At 49.9% G+C, this 17,758-nt stretch overlaps 1 protein-coding gene across 6 annotated transcripts in view; it reads left to right on the top strand.

The window, feature by feature from the left end:
• The window catches only part of NFATC2 (nuclear factor of activated T cells 2), a 156,904-nt gene that overhangs the window by 80,259 nt on the left and 58,887 nt on the right, over nucleotides 1–17,758 (top strand). For all 6 annotated transcript variants that reach the window (XM_036064696.2, XM_036064694.2, XM_036064690.2 and 3 more), the window contains exons 5-6: nucleotides 695–867; nucleotides 15,494–15,634. In XM_036064696.2, the coding sequence (XP_035920589.1) occupies nucleotides 695–867; nucleotides 15,494–15,634 (314 nt within the window). The remainder of the gene's footprint in view (nucleotides 1–694; nucleotides 868–15,493; nucleotides 15,635–17,758) is intronic.

The raw sequence follows: 17,758 nt of genomic DNA, 5'->3' as shown, positions 1-17,758 counted from the left end.
CTAAAGTTTGGGAGATGTTGCACCCATGTTTTGGAGTTAAAACAAACTCTTTATTTGAAAATAATCTCAAACTTCTAAACCACGAGAATTTTACAAAGAACTCCTGTCTACTGCTCACTCCGATTTACCAATCGCGAACATTTTCCACACTTGCTTTATTACTCCCTTCACTCTTTGCTCTTTCCTGAGCTGTTGGAGAGTTAGTTGCAGACACAGTGACTTTTTTTACTTTTAGATGCCTGAATGTGCATTTCCTCAGAACGTTCTTTGGTGACCACAGTACATTTATCAAATTAAAGATACTTAATGTTGTTTAAAGTAAAGATCCTTAATGTAAAGTAGTAATGTTGATACATCACTCTTATCTATTGAGCAGTCTATAATCAATTTTACCAGTTACATCTTTGAGTTTTTCAGATACTTTTGAGAGTAGAAAAATTGAAACGAAAAAATCTCCCTAGAGAAGTAATTTCCACTGGGGAATTTCTCTCATGACTTTGTACGTGTTTGACCTCCCACTGGGCATCAACTCCTGGCTGAAATATTTATCAGTGGATTGCAGTCCCCCCACCCCCCACCCCACCGTAGCTGGCAGTAGAATTATTTTAGTTAACTGAGTAAGGTGGTTTTGTGGGTGATCTTTTCTTTTCACCGAGATAGTCAGTTCTAAATGGGGTTCTCCCCCTCCTGGCAGCATTGATTGTGCCGGGATCCTGAAGCTTCGGAACGCCGACATTGAGCTGCGGAAAGGCGAGACGGACATCGGCAGGAAGAACACACGGGTGCGGCTGGTGTTCCGAGTGCACATTCCAGAGTCCAGTGGGAGGATCGTCTCCCTGCAAACTGCGTCTAACCCCATCGAGTGCTGTAAGTTGGGCTTTGGGCAGGGTCGGCTTCTGCAAAGTGTACTGTATGTGACCTTCCACCCGGGGCAAGGTGCCCGGCGAGAATACGCGGGACTCACAAGAATACGCGGGACTCACAGGGGGCCCAGGAGGACCCAAGGGCCCAGAGACAGAGCCCATTTAATAATTTCTCTCTGCTTCTATTTACTTGTGGAAGGTTTCGTGGTCTCACAGGAAATTAAAAAATAATACAGCTAATGAGTAGCCTACAGCTTTGTTTAGAAGATTTGAAATGTATAAATGTTTTGGTCTTAAAAAGGGTAGATGCAGTTGGAGTGGGTTTACTGTACGCAGTGTCCTCTTTTCCTTTTCCTTGCCTCTCCTTTCGATCAGAAGAGCATCCCAGTGGCTCTCACCTCTGGAGCGGTGACTCTGGGGCTCACAGTGCTGAACGCTCAGCACTCGAGAGTTCATGGAGTCTTCACGGCAGTCTTTGGCAATGGCTGGTGCCATGATGCTCATTTTGTAGAAGGGGGGGTGGGGAGGGCTGAGGGGTTGCTAACTTGTACCAGCAGGCCTGGAATGTGAACAGGGAGAGATGCCCAAACAAAGATGCAGAGGAATCTTAGAATGATCTAGTGTGCAGTGGCCAAGACCTGCCATGGGGACGGCCCCCCCCCCCCCCCATCCACCCCAGCAGGAACTGGCTCAGTTCTCATCAGGCTTTGAAAAAAGAAGCCACTTTGAGCTCATTCATGGGTACTTGAGGCAAGTTTTGTAGTTGGTTTTGCTTTCAGACATGGCAAAGCTTATTGTCTGCTCTGGGTTTGAGAGTTCACAAATCACTTGTCAGAGCATAAAGAAGAAAAAGGTAAACATTGTTGCTGAAACCAAAGCTATTTATATTATTTTTTAGTTTCTTCTAAGTATTTTTTATGTTGTTACAATCATGTTCTGTATTCAATTATGTTTCAGGATTCTTTTTCCTTTTTACTGGATATTTTACCATAAATCTGTGTCACAAAAATCCGTTACCTACGGAGGCCAGGGAGGTCCCGTGGAGGAGTGGAGTGGCTTGGTGGGTGGCAGTAGGGAGTGGTGGAGACCAGGGAGCAGGGCGACACATTCCCCACCTAAAGGGACTGCCTTTATGTCACCCCAGCCAGTATTTCCATGTGGGCATGTAGGCCAGGGGTGGCCAAATCCTCTGACTTTCTAAGACAAACCAAAAATCTCCTGATTTTTAAAAAACCACAACAAATTCAAAATACTGTGTGGATCAGAGGAAATCTTCATGTGGCTTTGATTAATCAGAGGTAGTCTTAATCAGACATTAATGAGTAAAGCAAACGCATGAATATCTTATGCGGAGAGGGTTGAGGAAGACTGGCCCTCAGGATTGAAAGCCAACGAGGAGAGAGCGTGGGCCCTTGTTGGGAGAGAAGCCAGAACTTGGTCTTGGTTGGTCTTTGGAAAAAGATGAAGGGGCCCTGTGATTTCTTCCAGCCTTGCGAGTCATGATGTGGATCAGGCTGAACGTGGTGGTGAGTCTGTCCTCTGATGTTAGACGAGAAAGACCCAAGAACAGACAACAAGGGAAAACAAGTGTTGAAAAACGTCATCTCAGAAACATTGGAATTCCCCTCCTCTACCCAGCAGACCCCACCCCTGGCCCCTGAGTGCTAGTCATGGTCGCTGCCCCACTCCGCTGTTGTTTTTGAACATCTCGAGATGTTTTGGGAAGGAAACTTGGGCTCTTCCTCAGTGATTTGGGGGATTTTGAGAAGATAAGGTCTCCTCTTTCTGGCAAATGACTCACACTACAGGATGGGGCTGTGGTTTGTAGCCAGGTGGGGAACAGGAGGCCTCAGGAGAGACCACATGCCAGAGCCCCTGTTTCTCTCCATGTTTGGGTTGCTCGGGTCAGTGTATCTCCTGTTGATCTGAGATTTTAAGGAATCACCATTGAACCACATCCACCTCCAGCAAGATCTTCAGGGTGTTATAAACTTGTTTGAATCTTGAACATAGGCTTTTTTCTGTGTTTGGCTGACTCAACCACCTCCTTTTGACAGATAAGGAAACAGACTTTCTTGGTAAAGTGATTCACTCATTTTTACTCAGTAGGTAACAGAGCCAGAGTCTCCAGCTTTCTAGTTCTGTGAAATACCTTCTTAAGGTTTCTAGAACACCACAGTTTCTTGCAGTACCAGACCGAACCTCCAATTGGTTGCTCTCTCTCTCTTACTCAGAATCCTCTGTCCTTTTTATTCCCTTCTTTGTTCTATTTGCCTAGACCACCGCCTGATAGTTCTATACACATTTATTGGCTAATGGACTTACTATATGATCCCTAGGGAGATAATTCAATAAATATTTACTGACAGTCCGTAGCCTGTGTGGACAGAGTATGTGTACGGTAAGTATTTATTGACTGGTTGACTTAGTATAGACCCCGTGGGGAGGGTGATTTGGTAGGAAAAACACTCAGTGGGCTGGTACTTATCTGCAAGGCTAGCTTACACTTTGGAGGTGCCCCTTGTACACCATCTTGGGCCTCGTAAGTTCTCAGATTCTAGTGAAAAAAAAAAACGAAAAACAAAAAAGAAAAAACTTGAACAAACTACCGGAGGCCACTCTTTGGAAAGTGGACTAATTTGCTAGAAACGTTGATTGCTTACATTTCTTCACAGGTCAGCATGCCAGAGGTCAAAGCTCACCTTCGTGTAGACGGGCAAGCCGTGTCTTTGTATTTCCACGCTACTTCCCCATTCCCACAAGATCCTTCAGTATTGCCAAGGAGATACTTAGTTCCCTCCCTCGATTGTCAGCAGAGCTGATTTTTGCAGCTTCCCCAGTGCTCCTGGCTCGGGGCGCCACCCCCACCCCTTCCCACTGCTGATGACAACCCACAACCCGCCTCCCGCTTCTCCAGGCACACGGGAGAGGCCAGGAGGGCACCCCCGTCTTCCCTGACGACACACCCCACACCCTGCTCGCAGCTGCAGGGCCTTTCCTCCTCCAGAGCCCAGAGATGGAGCAGTTCTCCTTTCCTCAAGAGTCCTCCATGTTCTCAGCATCAATGCTACTTTCTTGGGGTGCTTGAACCCTTGCGCCCCTCTTGTAGGACTTCCCCAGGGCTGGCATTGACCAGGTGCCTCTGACGGGGAGGCTCGGAACGACAGACATCGGTTGTCTCACGGTTCCGGAGGCCAGGGCCCAGAATCCAGGTATCAGCCGAGTTGTTCCTTCTAGAGGCTCTGCAGGGGAACGTTCCAGGCCCCTCTCCCAGCTGCGGGTGGTGGCCAGCAGTCTTGCACGCGTCGGCTTGTGGGGGCATCACTCCAGTCTCTGCCTCCTGCTCTCGTGACCCTCTGCTCGGTCTCGTACAAGGACACTCTCATTGGGATTGGGGCCCACGCTGATCCTGCGTGATCTGCCCTCCATCCTCAGCTTATTTACACCTTCAAAGACCGTATTTCCAAATACAGTCAGGTTTGAGGTTCTGAGTGGCTGGGGAGATTTGGCCGGGGCTCTGTTCAGCCTGGGACACCTCCTCAGCTGCATTTCTTGACTTCATGTACTCTCTGCTCCTCGGTTCCCAAATCCACTGGCATCTTTCTCTGACTTCTTGGCTTTTGCCCACGCTGTCCCCTCCATCTGGAACACTGGTTCTCAAACTTGGCAGCACGTTGGAATCACTTGGGGAGTTCTTAAAAAACAGTACGATGCCCGAATCTCAACCCAGAGATGGCAAGTCTTTCGGTCAGTGGTGGGGTCTACCCATGGAGACTTTTCGGAGGTCGCCCGATGATTCTGCTATGCTTCGAAGCTTGGGACCCTCTGACCTTGCCTCCCCTACTTCTCCCATCCTCCAGTCACTGGGCTCATTCCTCCTCATCCAAGGCTGCCGTTCACATGGCCCCTCGAGGAGGACGGTTGCCCTGACCCCACAGGGTACGGGGGCCCCCGCTCTGAGCTGACAACCCAATTTACTTGTCAGTCTCTCTCACGTAAGGATGGAGACCAGAGGGTGTCAGCCAGGGTCTGGCACATAGTAACTATCTCTAGAATGTTTGTTTAAAAAAAAAAAATAGTGAAAACAAGCATCTCCAGGCTGCCCGGCGGGAGAGAAAGGCAGAAGAGACAGAGGGGGGCTGTCCACAGGTGCAGAGGTCTTGTCCCGTGAACACCTTCCCATGGATTTTCTCCTTGCCCCGCAAAGGGGCATCTCTGTTCATCGAGTTTCAGAAAACACCGAAAGCAGTCTTCCACCAAGTCCTGCCCACTCCCAGCGCAGAATGGAAATTCGCTCTGCTCCTTTCGCAGCCTGGGCCGGTGGGTATATGATGGGGACCGGCACCTGGATTTTCTCACAAGCTCTTTTCGGTCTCTCCCTTTTTGTGACATAGCTGGGTTTTACTGAATTCTAATTAAGATACAATAAATCACGCAGACTGCATGTCTTCAGCTGAGTGATTTTTGACAATTCACTGTACCTGTGTGACCACGACTCGAAACGAGACCCAGAACATTTCCTTCCCTCCTGGAAGGGCCCTCATTCCCCATCAGTGCTTCCTCCCCAGCCCCCCCCCCCCCCCCCCCCCGCCAGGCAACCGCTGTTCTGATTCCTATCACCATAGATTAGCTTTGCCTGTTCTGGAACTTCATGTAATGGAATTATACAGCATGCACCCTTGTGTCTGGCTGGTTTTGCTCAGCACGGTGGTTTTGAGACCATTGCTATTATGGTGTGACTCGATAGTTTATTCCTTTTTCTCTCCGAACGCTATTCAATTGTGTGACTATAACGATTGTTTATATACCATTGATAGACATTTGGCTTGTTGGCGGGGTTTGGGTGCTATGAAGAAGGCTGCGAGGAACCTTCTCGTTCCGGGTCTTTTGTGGACAAACGCTTCCACTGCTCCCAGGTAAATACTTGGGAGTGGAATTGCTGCTTCGTGGGGAAAGGATGTGTTCCAATTTAGGTATTTCCTAGATCATTTTATACTCTGTGCGAGAGTGCATGGGGGTTCCGTGTGCTGCACGTCCTCCCCGATGTTTGATTTTGTCAGTCTTTCTACTGGTAGCCATTCCGGGGAGCCTGACGTGTACCCCCCCTTGTGCATAATTTGCATTTCCCTAAAGACTCAGGATGCTGAGCTCCAGTTTGTGTGCTTCTTGGCTGTTTCCATGTCTTCTTTGGTGAAGTGTCCGTTCAAAGCTTTTGCCCATTTTCTAGGGGGTTACTCAGATTTTTATTGTTAATGTGCAGCAGTTGTTTGGTATTGCGGATAGGAGTCTTTTGCCAGATGTATGTACTATGAACGTTTTCCCCAGTCCGTGGTTTGCCTATTTATTTTCTTATTTGTGTCTTCTTACGGGCATCGATATTTTATTTTCATGAAGTCCTAACTTATCATTTTCTTTTGGGGTTAGTGCTCTTTGCATTCCCCCAACAAATCTCTCTACCTGTCTGAAGGAAGCAAAGATAGTCTCTTATATTTTCTTCTAGAAGCTTTTCAATTCTGGCTTTTGGGTATAGGGATACACTCCATCTCAGGCTAATTTTTGTGTATGGTGTGAGGTAGGGTTGAGGTCTATCGTTCACCATCCGGAAGTCTGCTTGTTTCATATGCCCTTTTCTGCAAGCAAGAGCTTGGAAAACCCAACTGTGTTCCTTCCCTCATCAATATGCCTTCACTGCTGCAGCTCACTCTCCTAGGTCTGGCTTGGGAGATGGGCGATCATGCAGCATTGCTTCATGAACGTCCTTAGAATCAGGAGGACCAGCCTGGCATTGTCCCTCACTTGCTTCGTGAAAGCAAGAATGCTCAACTTGTCCACCTGCTTCTGCCAGAAGCCGAGAGGACCCGCATCATTCCTGTGGGCTTCTTAACGTGAATTTTTCCACTTAGAAATATATTTGGAGTGCATGATACACTCTTCTAGGCACTGGGGATAAAACAGTGATCAAAAGAAAGTCTTGGCCCTCGTGGAGGTCACATTCTAGTGGGGAAAACCAACAATAAACAAGTGATGAAAACCATCATTTCAAACAGCTAAGCATGATGATGAAAATAACAAGGACCATGTGTTGGTGACTTGGGGGTGGGGAGTAGCAGCCTTGGGTGTGCTGATCAGGGGAGACCTCTTGGAAGAGGTGGCACATTAAGCTGGGCCTGAGTGGTGGGGGAGCATGGCCCAGCTGAAGGATACAGTAAGTGCAAGGGCCCTGAGGCAGAGATAAGCTCCGGGTCTTTAGGGAACAGAAGGGCAGCTGGGGGGGGGGGTGGGCTGTGTGGAGTGAATAGGGGTCAGGAGAGCTCTGAGGTGAAGCTGGGGACTCGGATTTTATTCCAAGTGAAATGGGAAGCCTGGAGGTCTAAGTAGGGCACTGACATGATGGGATCTATATTTTCAAACTTGTTTATTAGCACAGGGCCTGGTACACAGTAGATGTTAATAAATACTTGAAAACCAAAGGAAGGAAGAAAGGAGACAACAGGGACCTGGCAGGGAAGAGGTAAAGGAAGAGGAACAATGATCAGCCACCTGCTGTGAGTCCAGCACTTTCCATGATGCTGCTGAATCATCAAAAACCCTGTGAACTCAGTGTCGGTTCCCATTTCACAGCTGGGAAAACTGAAACACGGAGAAGTTGAATAAATTGCCTATGGTCACACAACTAGTAAGGGACCAAACCAGCGGTGACATCCACATCGTGCTGGATCTCAGGACACCAAGGTGGAGTTACGTCACGGGTGACAGATTAATTTGGGCCAGAACCCCAAAATTGGCATCCTCTTCCATAAACCGGGAGACCAGCTCAGCTCCCACGGCCATAGATGGTCTCCCCTGAGCTGCTGTAGCAGTAAATCTTGGGTGAAATTTGGGCATTGGGCAGAAGGTGGGTAGGCCAGGCCTTTGTCAGCCCCTGCTTTCCAAGGAGATTTCTAAGCAATGACCAAGAAGCCACATTTCAGAAACACCAGAAACCTACATGATGCGGAGAAGCAGTTTCGGGTGGTGGTTAGGTCTGGGCCTGGGTTCAGATCCTGCCTCTGGCACTTAGTGGCTTTGCAGTCCCAGGAAGTTCCTTAACACTCTGTGCCTCAGTTTCCTCATCTGTAAATGGGGAGAGTAGTCGTACCTATCTCTTGGCCCTTGTGGGGGTTAAATGCATGTGTGTTTGCGTCATACGGTAGGTACCAGCTGAGAGCACAGTAGGGTAAGACGAGTGCCCCTCCCGTGGGGTGTCCCACACGAGCTGTTTGCCACCCTCCCCCTGGCCCTGCAGAGCAGCTTTGCTAACGCCTCTGCCTGCCCACACCCCACCGCTGAGAAAGGACCTGGGGGGTTATGGGGCCGGTGCAGTGGGTGGGGTGGGGGAATGGGGGTGGGGCCAGGGCGGGGGGTGGGGCCTAGGGGGCGGGGCCCAGGGTTGGGGCGGCTTCTCCGCCAACAGATGTGGTTACCTGACCGAAGGTTAAGGCCCCTCACTGAGCCAGGTATGCAGGGCCAGGGAAGGCAAAACCACCCTGATTGGAAGTCTGTGGTGTCCCCATGGTTCTCACATGTATTAACTTGTTTCCAGCCTCCTCACAGCCTCGCAAGGCTCACCTTGAAGACTTTGCTCCGTTCGTTCATTCAGAAACATTTATTGGCGTGCCAATGAGCGTTTGAGGCGTGAAATGCTGCCCCTTGGAGCTTCTGTTCTCGTGGGCTGAAGTTCTGAAGTGTTTTGTGATTTGCTGCAGCCACATGGCTGGCAAGGAGAGGGGCAGGGCTGGGGGCGACACCCATGTCCTTTTGTCTGTCCGGGCTGCCTGGGTCCCTCAGTGACCAGAAAACTCGTCAGTCGAATGGAGAGTCGTGCAGCCCTCAGGGAGGGTCTTGTTATATGAAGATCCGTGCGAATATTCTGAAGGGGCCGCCTGTTAGCACATTGGAATGGGAGAGTGATTATCTGAGCAAGAAGGAAAGGTCATAGCTCCCACCGGGGCCCTAATGCTTTGTGGGTTCGGCGAGGTGAGATCTACCGGCCCCACAGGGTAGATGTTACTGCTCCATATTCCATATGGGAAAGCTGAGGCTGCCTGAGGTCCAGAGTTAGAAGGTGGTTGCGTGCACAGCAGGCCCCGTGTATCTGTGCACACCGTACCCCACTCCCGTGGGGTGAACGCTGACAGGTCTCTCACAGAAGTGAATCCCACACTCAGAATTGCTGTCCCACCTCCCACTTCCCAGGGAAGACCCGGGAATTGCCAGGGCAGGGGCTGAGGGCCCTAAGGGGCCGGTCTCGGGCGAGGCCTGAGTCAGCGCTGTATTCTGAGCTGGGCCAGGCTCACAGCCAAGGACGGCAGCCTGCTGTAGAGACGAGAGGGGCATGTAGCAGGTGGAGCGCTGCGGCCAGGGGTGGCCAGGATGAGACTGACGGGAGCTCCCCCCACCCCCTTGCCTGGGCTGGCCGGCGGCTTTCCCACTGGGAAAGCCTTTACTGGAAAGGGGCCCCTCAGGGTTGCAGAATCCCACAGTCTAGGTTCAAATTCTGCCTGTCTGCCTTAACTTAGCTGTGAGCTCTCAGGCATATCCCTTCTCCTCTGGGAGACTCAGTGCCCCCAGCTCCAAAATGGGAATAATTCTTGCTTAGTGGTCTCATGAAGCTTAGCAGCCAAAATAAATGTAACTGACGTTCAGTGAGCCTGACAAAACGCTACATGCTTCCCATGCATTGACTCATTTAATTTGCAAATAGCCCTAGGAGGTTTGTGCTATGATTATTCGCATTTTATAGATGAGGAAAGAGAGACACAGAGAGATTAAGTGACTTGCCCAAGGTCCCAAAGCTCAGAAGTCACTGAGCTGGGCTTTGAACTCGGGCATCCACGTGGCAGCATCCTTTTATCCACGACCCTAAATTACCTCCATGTGTGTTTTATAATATCAACAAGCACATATATGTGAAGTGCCTGGAATCCGAGGCACTCTCTATGGAGGCTGTAATTACTCACTATTATGAGCCGAATCCACCCACTCTGCAGAATCAAATTTCTCTGACCAGTCTCTCCTGCCTGTCTCCTGAGGTTTTTCGGGTAGATCGTAATTCTTGGCCACATACCCCAGTGACGGGGCGAATTGTAGACAGGCAAGCAGTAATGTCCCATTTCCAGGCTGACTCGGGCAGACCTGCAGGACCCCGAGCCGGTGTGGATTTCCCCCAGCCGCTGCCGTTCTGCTCTCCATCAGCCTCTGTTGCTGGTCAAAGCAAACACCCAAACTGGTTAAACCAACAAGTGCCCTGTTGATTCAGAGCTCATAAAACCCAGGAGCCCCAAGCCCCTTTATGATGTGCCAGAATCTGGGGGCAGGAGGGAAGCCTGGGGAAGTCTCTTGGTGAGGGCCACCTAGAAGCTTATGCTGAAGCAGAGGGTTCTAGACTTCACGCACAGGGAGAGCCGGGCCGTCAGGATAGCTTGAAAATGGTGGCCCCTGGTTTGGGTAGAGCAGTGCAGGGTGGATGGTTTGAATGGTCTGGAGTCTCTAATGGTTGAAAGGCCGAATGAGAGTCAGTGGGGGCTGATGGGGGTTGGTGCGTGCGTCCGGGCTTCCTGCGAACCCTCTCATAGGCCCTGGATGGTGTCACTCCAATTAGCAGCCATCGGTGTGAGAGGTTGCATCAGAGAGAGACAGAGACAGAGGAGGAAGTGGACCCCAGGAGGGTAATTTTGGTTGCTGTTTGCCTCTCTTCAGTTCCTCTTTCAGAGGCTAATTGGATTTGTTTGCTTTACCTCTGGGCTCTCTGAGGATGCCGGGGCATCCCCTGGAGGAGGTCCCCTTGTCCTCAGGTGGCCTCTTAAGTGTCAAAGTTGGCGCTCAAACAGATGTAACAAGTCGCCTAGAAAGGTTGTCACCGTTGCACATACTAGGAGATCTGGGTGCAGGAGATCAAGGGTGTGGCCTGAGCATCTGCATCTTTATTAAGTGCCTCTTCCAACCAGGTAATCGGGCTGCAGGTGACCTGGGAGCCTTCCTTTGAGCAACTCTGGCCGTCGAGGTTGAGAAATCTGGTTTCTGGTTCGGGATCCACCAAGAACAACAGTGACAAGCTCAGTAGCACATGTAGACATGTGGGATGTGGTGCGCACAGCTTTGGTGAAATGCAGAATCTAAGACAGCCAACACCTCGCCTGCGCCTCACGTATGGAAACGGCTCGAGAAACTACAGGGTCTAGTATCCCTAACCTTGCTGGCTGAAATTTACTGAGCCAAATACACGTTTCGTGAGTTCTCCTGGGGAGGCCTCGAAACAGCCCATGAGGTGGGTCTGTGAACCGTTGCAGTGTCCAGATGGGGAACCAGGCTTAGAGAAACCCCACGCGAGGATCCCCGAGCTGGGACCAAGGGCTCACCCGCGCTGGGGCTGCCCCTTGAGGGTGCTGAGTGCCGAGCATCCATTCCTCTGCCTCTAAAGCGGCGTTAATAGCCTCCTCCTCGGCGCTCCGGCAGGGCTGTCACCGAAGGGTTTAAAGAGACAACGAACGAGAAAATGTTCTGAAAAGGGCTAAGCAAGAAAAAGTGGCATTTTGAAAGTTGACGGTGCTAAAGAGTCATTTCTTGAACGGTTACCGTGTGCCGGGCACTGGCTGAGAGCTTTTGTCTTATATTAGATGTTTTTCTTATTGTGATAAAATACACGTAACAAAATGGGGCATTTGACTCAGGTTAAGGTGTACAGTTCCATGGCATGGAGGACGCTCGTGACGCTCTGCCACCACCACCACCATCTAGTTCCAGAGCTTGTCCATCGCCCCCCAAAAGAAACGCCATACTCCTTGGCCCTTACTCCCCAGACCCTGGCAACCACCTGTCTGTTTTCTGTCTCAATGGATTCACCCATTCTGAACAGTTTGTATCCAAGGGATCCCAGAAGAGTTGTCCCTTTGTGTCTGGCTCCTTGCATTCAGCATCACATGTTCAAGGTTCATCCACGGTGTAGCCTGGATCATGCTTCGTCCCTTCTCATGGCTGAGTCATATTTCTCTATGGGTCCGTCCATCCATGCATCGATGGATATCTAGGTTATCGATATTTGCTATTTCACCAAGTGTGTACTGCCCGTGCCCGTGTTTACACGCGGTATATTCTCTCATGCTGCTCATACCAGACCCATGAGGGCAGGAACGGGTAGGGTTTTCCCAAGGAGGCATCTGTGATCCAGAGAGGTGAAGTGACTTGCTCAGGGTCACACAGCAGGGAGGGGGCAGATGCAAGACTCGAAACCGGGTCTTTCTGACCACAGAGCCCAAGCCGCAGTAAACTGGGAATTCTCCTTTGGCTCCCGGGTCCTGCATTATCCTGCAATTGGTGGTATGGCAGATCATACCTGGGGGGGCCCATTGGAATCCTTAGGGGTTATTTTTTATTTATTTTTTTAATCTCTGCTGGGGTCCTCCCCTCAGAGGATTGAAGTCGGAACCTCTGGAACAGTGGTTCTCAACCAGGGACGATTTTGGCCCCCTCCTCCCCAGGGGCCATCCAGCTTTATGACTAGAGGCAGTTCTGGTTGTCCACAGGGGAGGGGTGGATGGAGGCCAGGGATGCTGCTGAACATCCTACCGAGCATAGGACGGCCCCGCATCAAAGGCTGCTCCAGCCCCATGTCAGTCGCACCCAGGCTGAGAACCCCTGCTCTAGGATTAGGGCCTGGGTGTCAGTATTCTCTAAACTTCCTGGCTCCTTCTGATGTGCCCTCGGGGCCAAGAGTGCCTCTCAGACTTGCTAGTGCATAACAACCGTGTGGATTCCTTGTTCCACTGCAGACTTGGGTTCAGTGGGTCTGGGGTGGGGCCCGAGGCTCTGCATTTCTGACAAGCTCTCGGTGATGCTGGTGCTCCCAGCCCTCACCTCATGTTCGGGACTGGAGAACAGACAAAAGTACAGGGAGCTGGGCTGGACTCTCGTTCTCTCTCTTTAAACTGTTGCTTAAAAAAGAGTGTTTTCCTTCAGATAAGGAGAAGGCATGGGAAATGCAACCGCGGCCGAGGGAGAAAAAGGTGGTTGCTTGAAACTGCGAGGCTTTGCAGGGAGACACAGTGAAGCTGCTCCAGGAAGGAGCCCGTTGTGTTCATAGCAATGCACGGTGATTCACAGAGCAGCCGTCCGGGCCAGCCTCCCACCCAGCGCTGAGAGTCACGGCCACGGCTGGCTCGCCCAGCAGTGATGACTCAGGCTTTCCACCTGCAAAATGGGAGGGATGGCTCCAGCTGCCTCCCCACCCATTCCTGGAGCCAGAAGCCCCCAGCTGCCCCCCAGACTCATCAAAGGCAGATCTTAAAAGTCAGGACCTGCTTTTCCAGGCAATGCAACTGCTGTTTTCACTGCTAGTAAATCTCCATTTGTGACAGCTCAATTAGGAAGTCATACAAAACTCTTATATTGAAAGAAGGGATTAATAACCCGGCCCATGTGGGAGAAATTAGCAGCTTTTGCAGAGAGGCCTTTTTACTATGTACTCTTAACTGGCAGCCCTTTGGAACAACACTGGCTGGCTGGTCCCTGGGCTGAGCCGGGCATGGGGCGAAACCGGCAGGGGATCGTTGTGAGTCATTGGGTTGCACTTTCAAAGTGAGGTGTCTGGGAGCCTCTAGCCGGTCCACGGTGGACTCCTGAAGTGTTGCTAAGGGCATGGTTGCTCCTGAAGGAGCCGGTTTTAGGAGAGATGGAGGGGGTTGCTCGGCCACCTGGAGGTGCCGGCCGGCCGGGAGGGAAGGGTTAGGTTTGGGCCTCAGGCCTCACGCAGCTGCTGCCTGCCATAGCTCCCGGATGGGGAGGGCCTCGGGCCCCTGGCACGGAAAGGGCTGGCCCTCGGCCCAGTTCTTGGGCTTGGGAGGGACGCCAGGAGCTGGGGCTGACTCACGAGGGGAGGACCAGCCTCTGCGGCCCACGCTGCTAAGGCGAGGCCTGAGCAGATGGGTCCCTCTCGCTGGCGAGGACGTGTTCCTCACCCTGCCTAGGAAAGGTGGCTGGAGAGGGTCTTCACTCTTTCCTGTAGCCTGCCCTCCCGAAAAATCGGTGGCTGGCTGGAGTGACCAAGGGATGGGGCTCTGGAGCTGGACAAACCAGCTTCTGAGGATTCAAATCTAAGTCCCACCACACACTCTTGGCCAAGGGGTGACCTGCCTTCTCTTAGCTTGAGTTTTCTCCCTAGGCAAATGTGAATAATTTTAATACTTCCTTCCTTCAAAAGTTGCTATGAGCGGGCGCCTGGGTGGCTCAGTTGGTTAAGCGACTGCCTTCGGCTCAGGTCATGATCCTGGAGTCCCTGGATCGAGTCCCGCATCGGGCTCCCTGCTCGGCAGGGAGTCTGCTTCTCCCTCTGACCCTCCCCCCTCTCATGTACTCGCTCTCTCTCATTCTCTCTCTCTCAAATAAATAAATAAAATCTTTAAAATAAAAAAAAAAAAAAAAAAAAAAGTTGCTATGAGCATTTAAGTAGATCATCGTGGCTCAGCGCTTAGCATAGGCCTGTCCTGTTTCTCCATCTTTCATTCATCATAGACACAGGGGAGGATATAGGTATATGTAGAGAGATTGATAGGTGTGTATATGTATGTATTAAGATATATTGAGGTATATCCATATCTACCTCCGTCCATCAATCCTTGCATCAGTCCATCCATCCTGAGTACCCCCTACTAGGTCTGAGGCACTGTTCCTGGCCCTGGGCTTACAGCAGTACACAAAGCTCCTTCGTGGGGCTTACATTCTAGTGGGGAGAGATTTGAAAGACAGGTGAACTAATAATGCAAGATAAAGGGGAGAGAAGGAGAGAGAGACACAGACAGGGCGGGGACTGCTGTTTTAAACCTCAAGGTGGGAGGATGGAGAGATAGGGGTAAGGAAGCCTCTCAGAGAAGGGGGTGTCAGAGGAGAAACCTACAAGAAGTGAGGAGGGGAGCCACACAGATAATCAGGAAGAACTTTCCAGAGAGGGGGACTAGAAAGTGCAAGCGCTCAAAGATAGGAGTATGCTGGGTGTGTTTGAGAGACATTGAGAACATTCTAGAAGATTGGCTGGAACACAGTGAGTCGAGGCAGTGGGGTGGGGGTGGGGGTGTCCTAGAAAATGAGGTCAGAGGGGTGATGGGACAACACCATGCTGTTTCGAATACCCAGTTTAAGATTGCCGGTGAATTCCCAAGCGAGTACGTCTAAACCCTGCAGGAGCTGGGTCCTAGCGTTTAGCAGGTATGATGCCTCACGTGTTTGTTGAGATCAGTGCACGAGGAGAGAGTACTCCTTGGCAAAGGGACTCTTATGCAAAAGTTGATTTGCCCTTTTATAAAATAAAGATCAAATCTCATTCGCCTTGCCTCCCTATAAAGAGAACAGGCATCTATCCCTTGATTCACGAGAACAAACCGCGCTGTTAGAAGCAAAGTAGCCCAAGTGACTTAGGGCACTTTTGCAGGAACGTGGCATTTCCAGAGTCCGCAGTAGCCGGGGCCGATGGCTCCATGTTTGTCATGACAACAGGTGACAAGGGGGGGTGGGGCAGAGCGTGTCTGGTCGCCATGAAAGCAGAAAGCCCCTTTTGAGCGGACTTCTGCCGTCCCAGTGACTTCTCTTTCTCTGGCCCTCAGCCCAGCGATCTGCCCACGAGCTACCCATGGTGGAGAGACAAGACATCGACAGCTGCCTGGTGTACGGGGGCCAGCAGATGATCCTCACCGGACAGAACTTCACGGCCGAGTCCAAAGTCGTGTTTACTGAGAAGACCACAGGTCAGGGGGCTTTTTGGGCTCTTTCATTGTCCGCCGGCACCATACCAAAGCACCACCTTTTTTCCTTCCAAACAGCGCTGATTGGGGGGATCAGTTCTGTTCGGTAGGGCTTTCTAGTCTGCTATTTTTACTCACGATGAGAAGCTTCCCAGACCTCCAGCAACTGATGTCGCTACAGTTCATGGTGGGTGAATGTACCACGATGTGTCTTAGCTGGTCCTGGGTTGTTTCGTTGGATGATGAGGTTGACCCCCCACCTCAAACTCTTTTTATTTTTTTTAAACTATTTTTTTTTTTTACATAGGCAAAACTTTGCAACTTTTTACTGTTATCAAAGGGAGGCCGTTCAACACGGCAAGTAAGTTTGCTCTGGCCCTGGGTCTCCTGGGTGCAGAGGCCAGGTTCTCCACTTGCTTGTTCTGTGATCTTAGGCGCATTACCTCCCCTTCTGTGTCTTCATTTCCTTATGTACAGAATGATAATAACAAAGGTTCTTGCCCCACAGGGTTGACAGGAAGGCTCACTAGGTTAATGCATGTTGAGTAATTATAAGAGTGCCGGGTTTCTCATAGGCCAATAAACATAAGCTACTTATAATTTTATGGCAAATAGTGCTGCAATGAATCTTCTAATACTTTTAGGATTAATTAACTCATCTTGTATACATGAGTGTCTGTCGTTGGTATGCTCAGGGTTTATTCCTAAAGTGGGATTTTGGATAGTCATTTTGAGAGCTTTAATTACCTTCCGGAAATCTACAAATTGAAACTTCCATCATGTCAGGAATGGTTTCACCCCATCCCAGAAGTGCCATTTTTTTAAAAATTAAAAAATATTTGCTGAATTGGTACTTCTCTTTACTACACACTCCTTTGCTATGAGCGGTTTAATGTTTCTGTTTATTGGCCATGTGTATTCTTTCTTCCATACACTGTCTGTTAATATCTTTTGCCAGTGAGGACATGGTAAAAAGAGAATGATCTAAATTAAGTTAAATTTCAAGTTACGTAATTATTTGATAGTTATGGATGCTAGACCAATTTTTTTCTCTAATAGACCTGATTTCAGTAAGTTAATTCTAAGAGGATATTCATATTTGTTTGTTTACTGTCCTTAGGATGATATGGAGACTATAATAGGCAGGTTGTCCAGTTGTGAGGATTGTGCACTGCACAAGGGCACCTCCTCTAGGGACTACCTTTCAAATGGGGTACATCATCAATTTGTGTATTAATAAGACAGCTGCTGGCAGGAGGAAGCAGGGTGTCTTGGGGAAGAGGTGTTTCTTCTCAGTTCACACAATGCCTCCTCTTGGGGTGGGCTGGCTCTGTGACCAGGCATGACATTAAGGAAGGCTGTGGCAGTGGGGGGCTGGAGATGGATGGGTGGGTTTGGGAGTGGTTTAAAGGGTATGTGGTCAGTCACTGTGGGTTTGAGGGACAGTGGTGGTGTAGTGAGGGGTTAGGGATGCAGACATTTACATGGATGCATTGCATTCTATCATATGTTTGTCTAGTATTTTAGTTAGCATTACCCTTTTTTTACGCCTTTGGCAGCTCCCATCTCTGTGCTATTATAAGTAACTCAGTGATCAACATTCTCTACATCCCTTTTGTCAGCTAGATAAGAGCTCATGCTCTTCAGCCAAAACCCAGCTCCACTGTTTTCTAGCTGTGTGACCATGGGCAGGTTACTTAACCTCTCTGGGCAATAGTTTTCTTGTCTGTATGATGAGGATGATGACAATCCTACCTCATTGGGTGGTCATAGGATTAAGAATTTCTACATGTTAAGTACTTATAAACTGCTTGGCATATAGTGCTCAATATACATTAACTAATGCTATTTGGTATTCTTTCCTAAGGTTAAGGCCTCCCTATGGTGTTCTGGCTTCATGGAGGCATGCACAATTTTAAGCATCTTGTGGGGAGGCTTACTTTTCAGATGGTGGAACAGTGTAAAATACTCTCTACTGCAGGAATTTTCTAGGCTTTTGTAAATCAGAGAGCAAACCGATGTGGCTGGCACATTGTGACAAGCAGGCCGAGGTCAGAACAGAGAGGTTTCCCTGTGCCAGGTAGAGGAAAACTCAGAGTCTGTTTCAACTTGAAAAAGTTGTGTAGT

The sequence above is a fragment of the Halichoerus grypus genome, chromosome 10, assembly GCF_964656455.1.
Source record: "Halichoerus grypus chromosome 10, mHalGry1.hap1.1, whole genome shotgun sequence".
Classification (NCBI taxonomy): domain Eukaryota; kingdom Metazoa; phylum Chordata; class Mammalia; order Carnivora; family Phocidae; genus Halichoerus; species Halichoerus grypus.
Note: the sequence above shows the minus strand (reverse complement) of the source record. Positions and strands in the feature narration are given on the sequence as shown.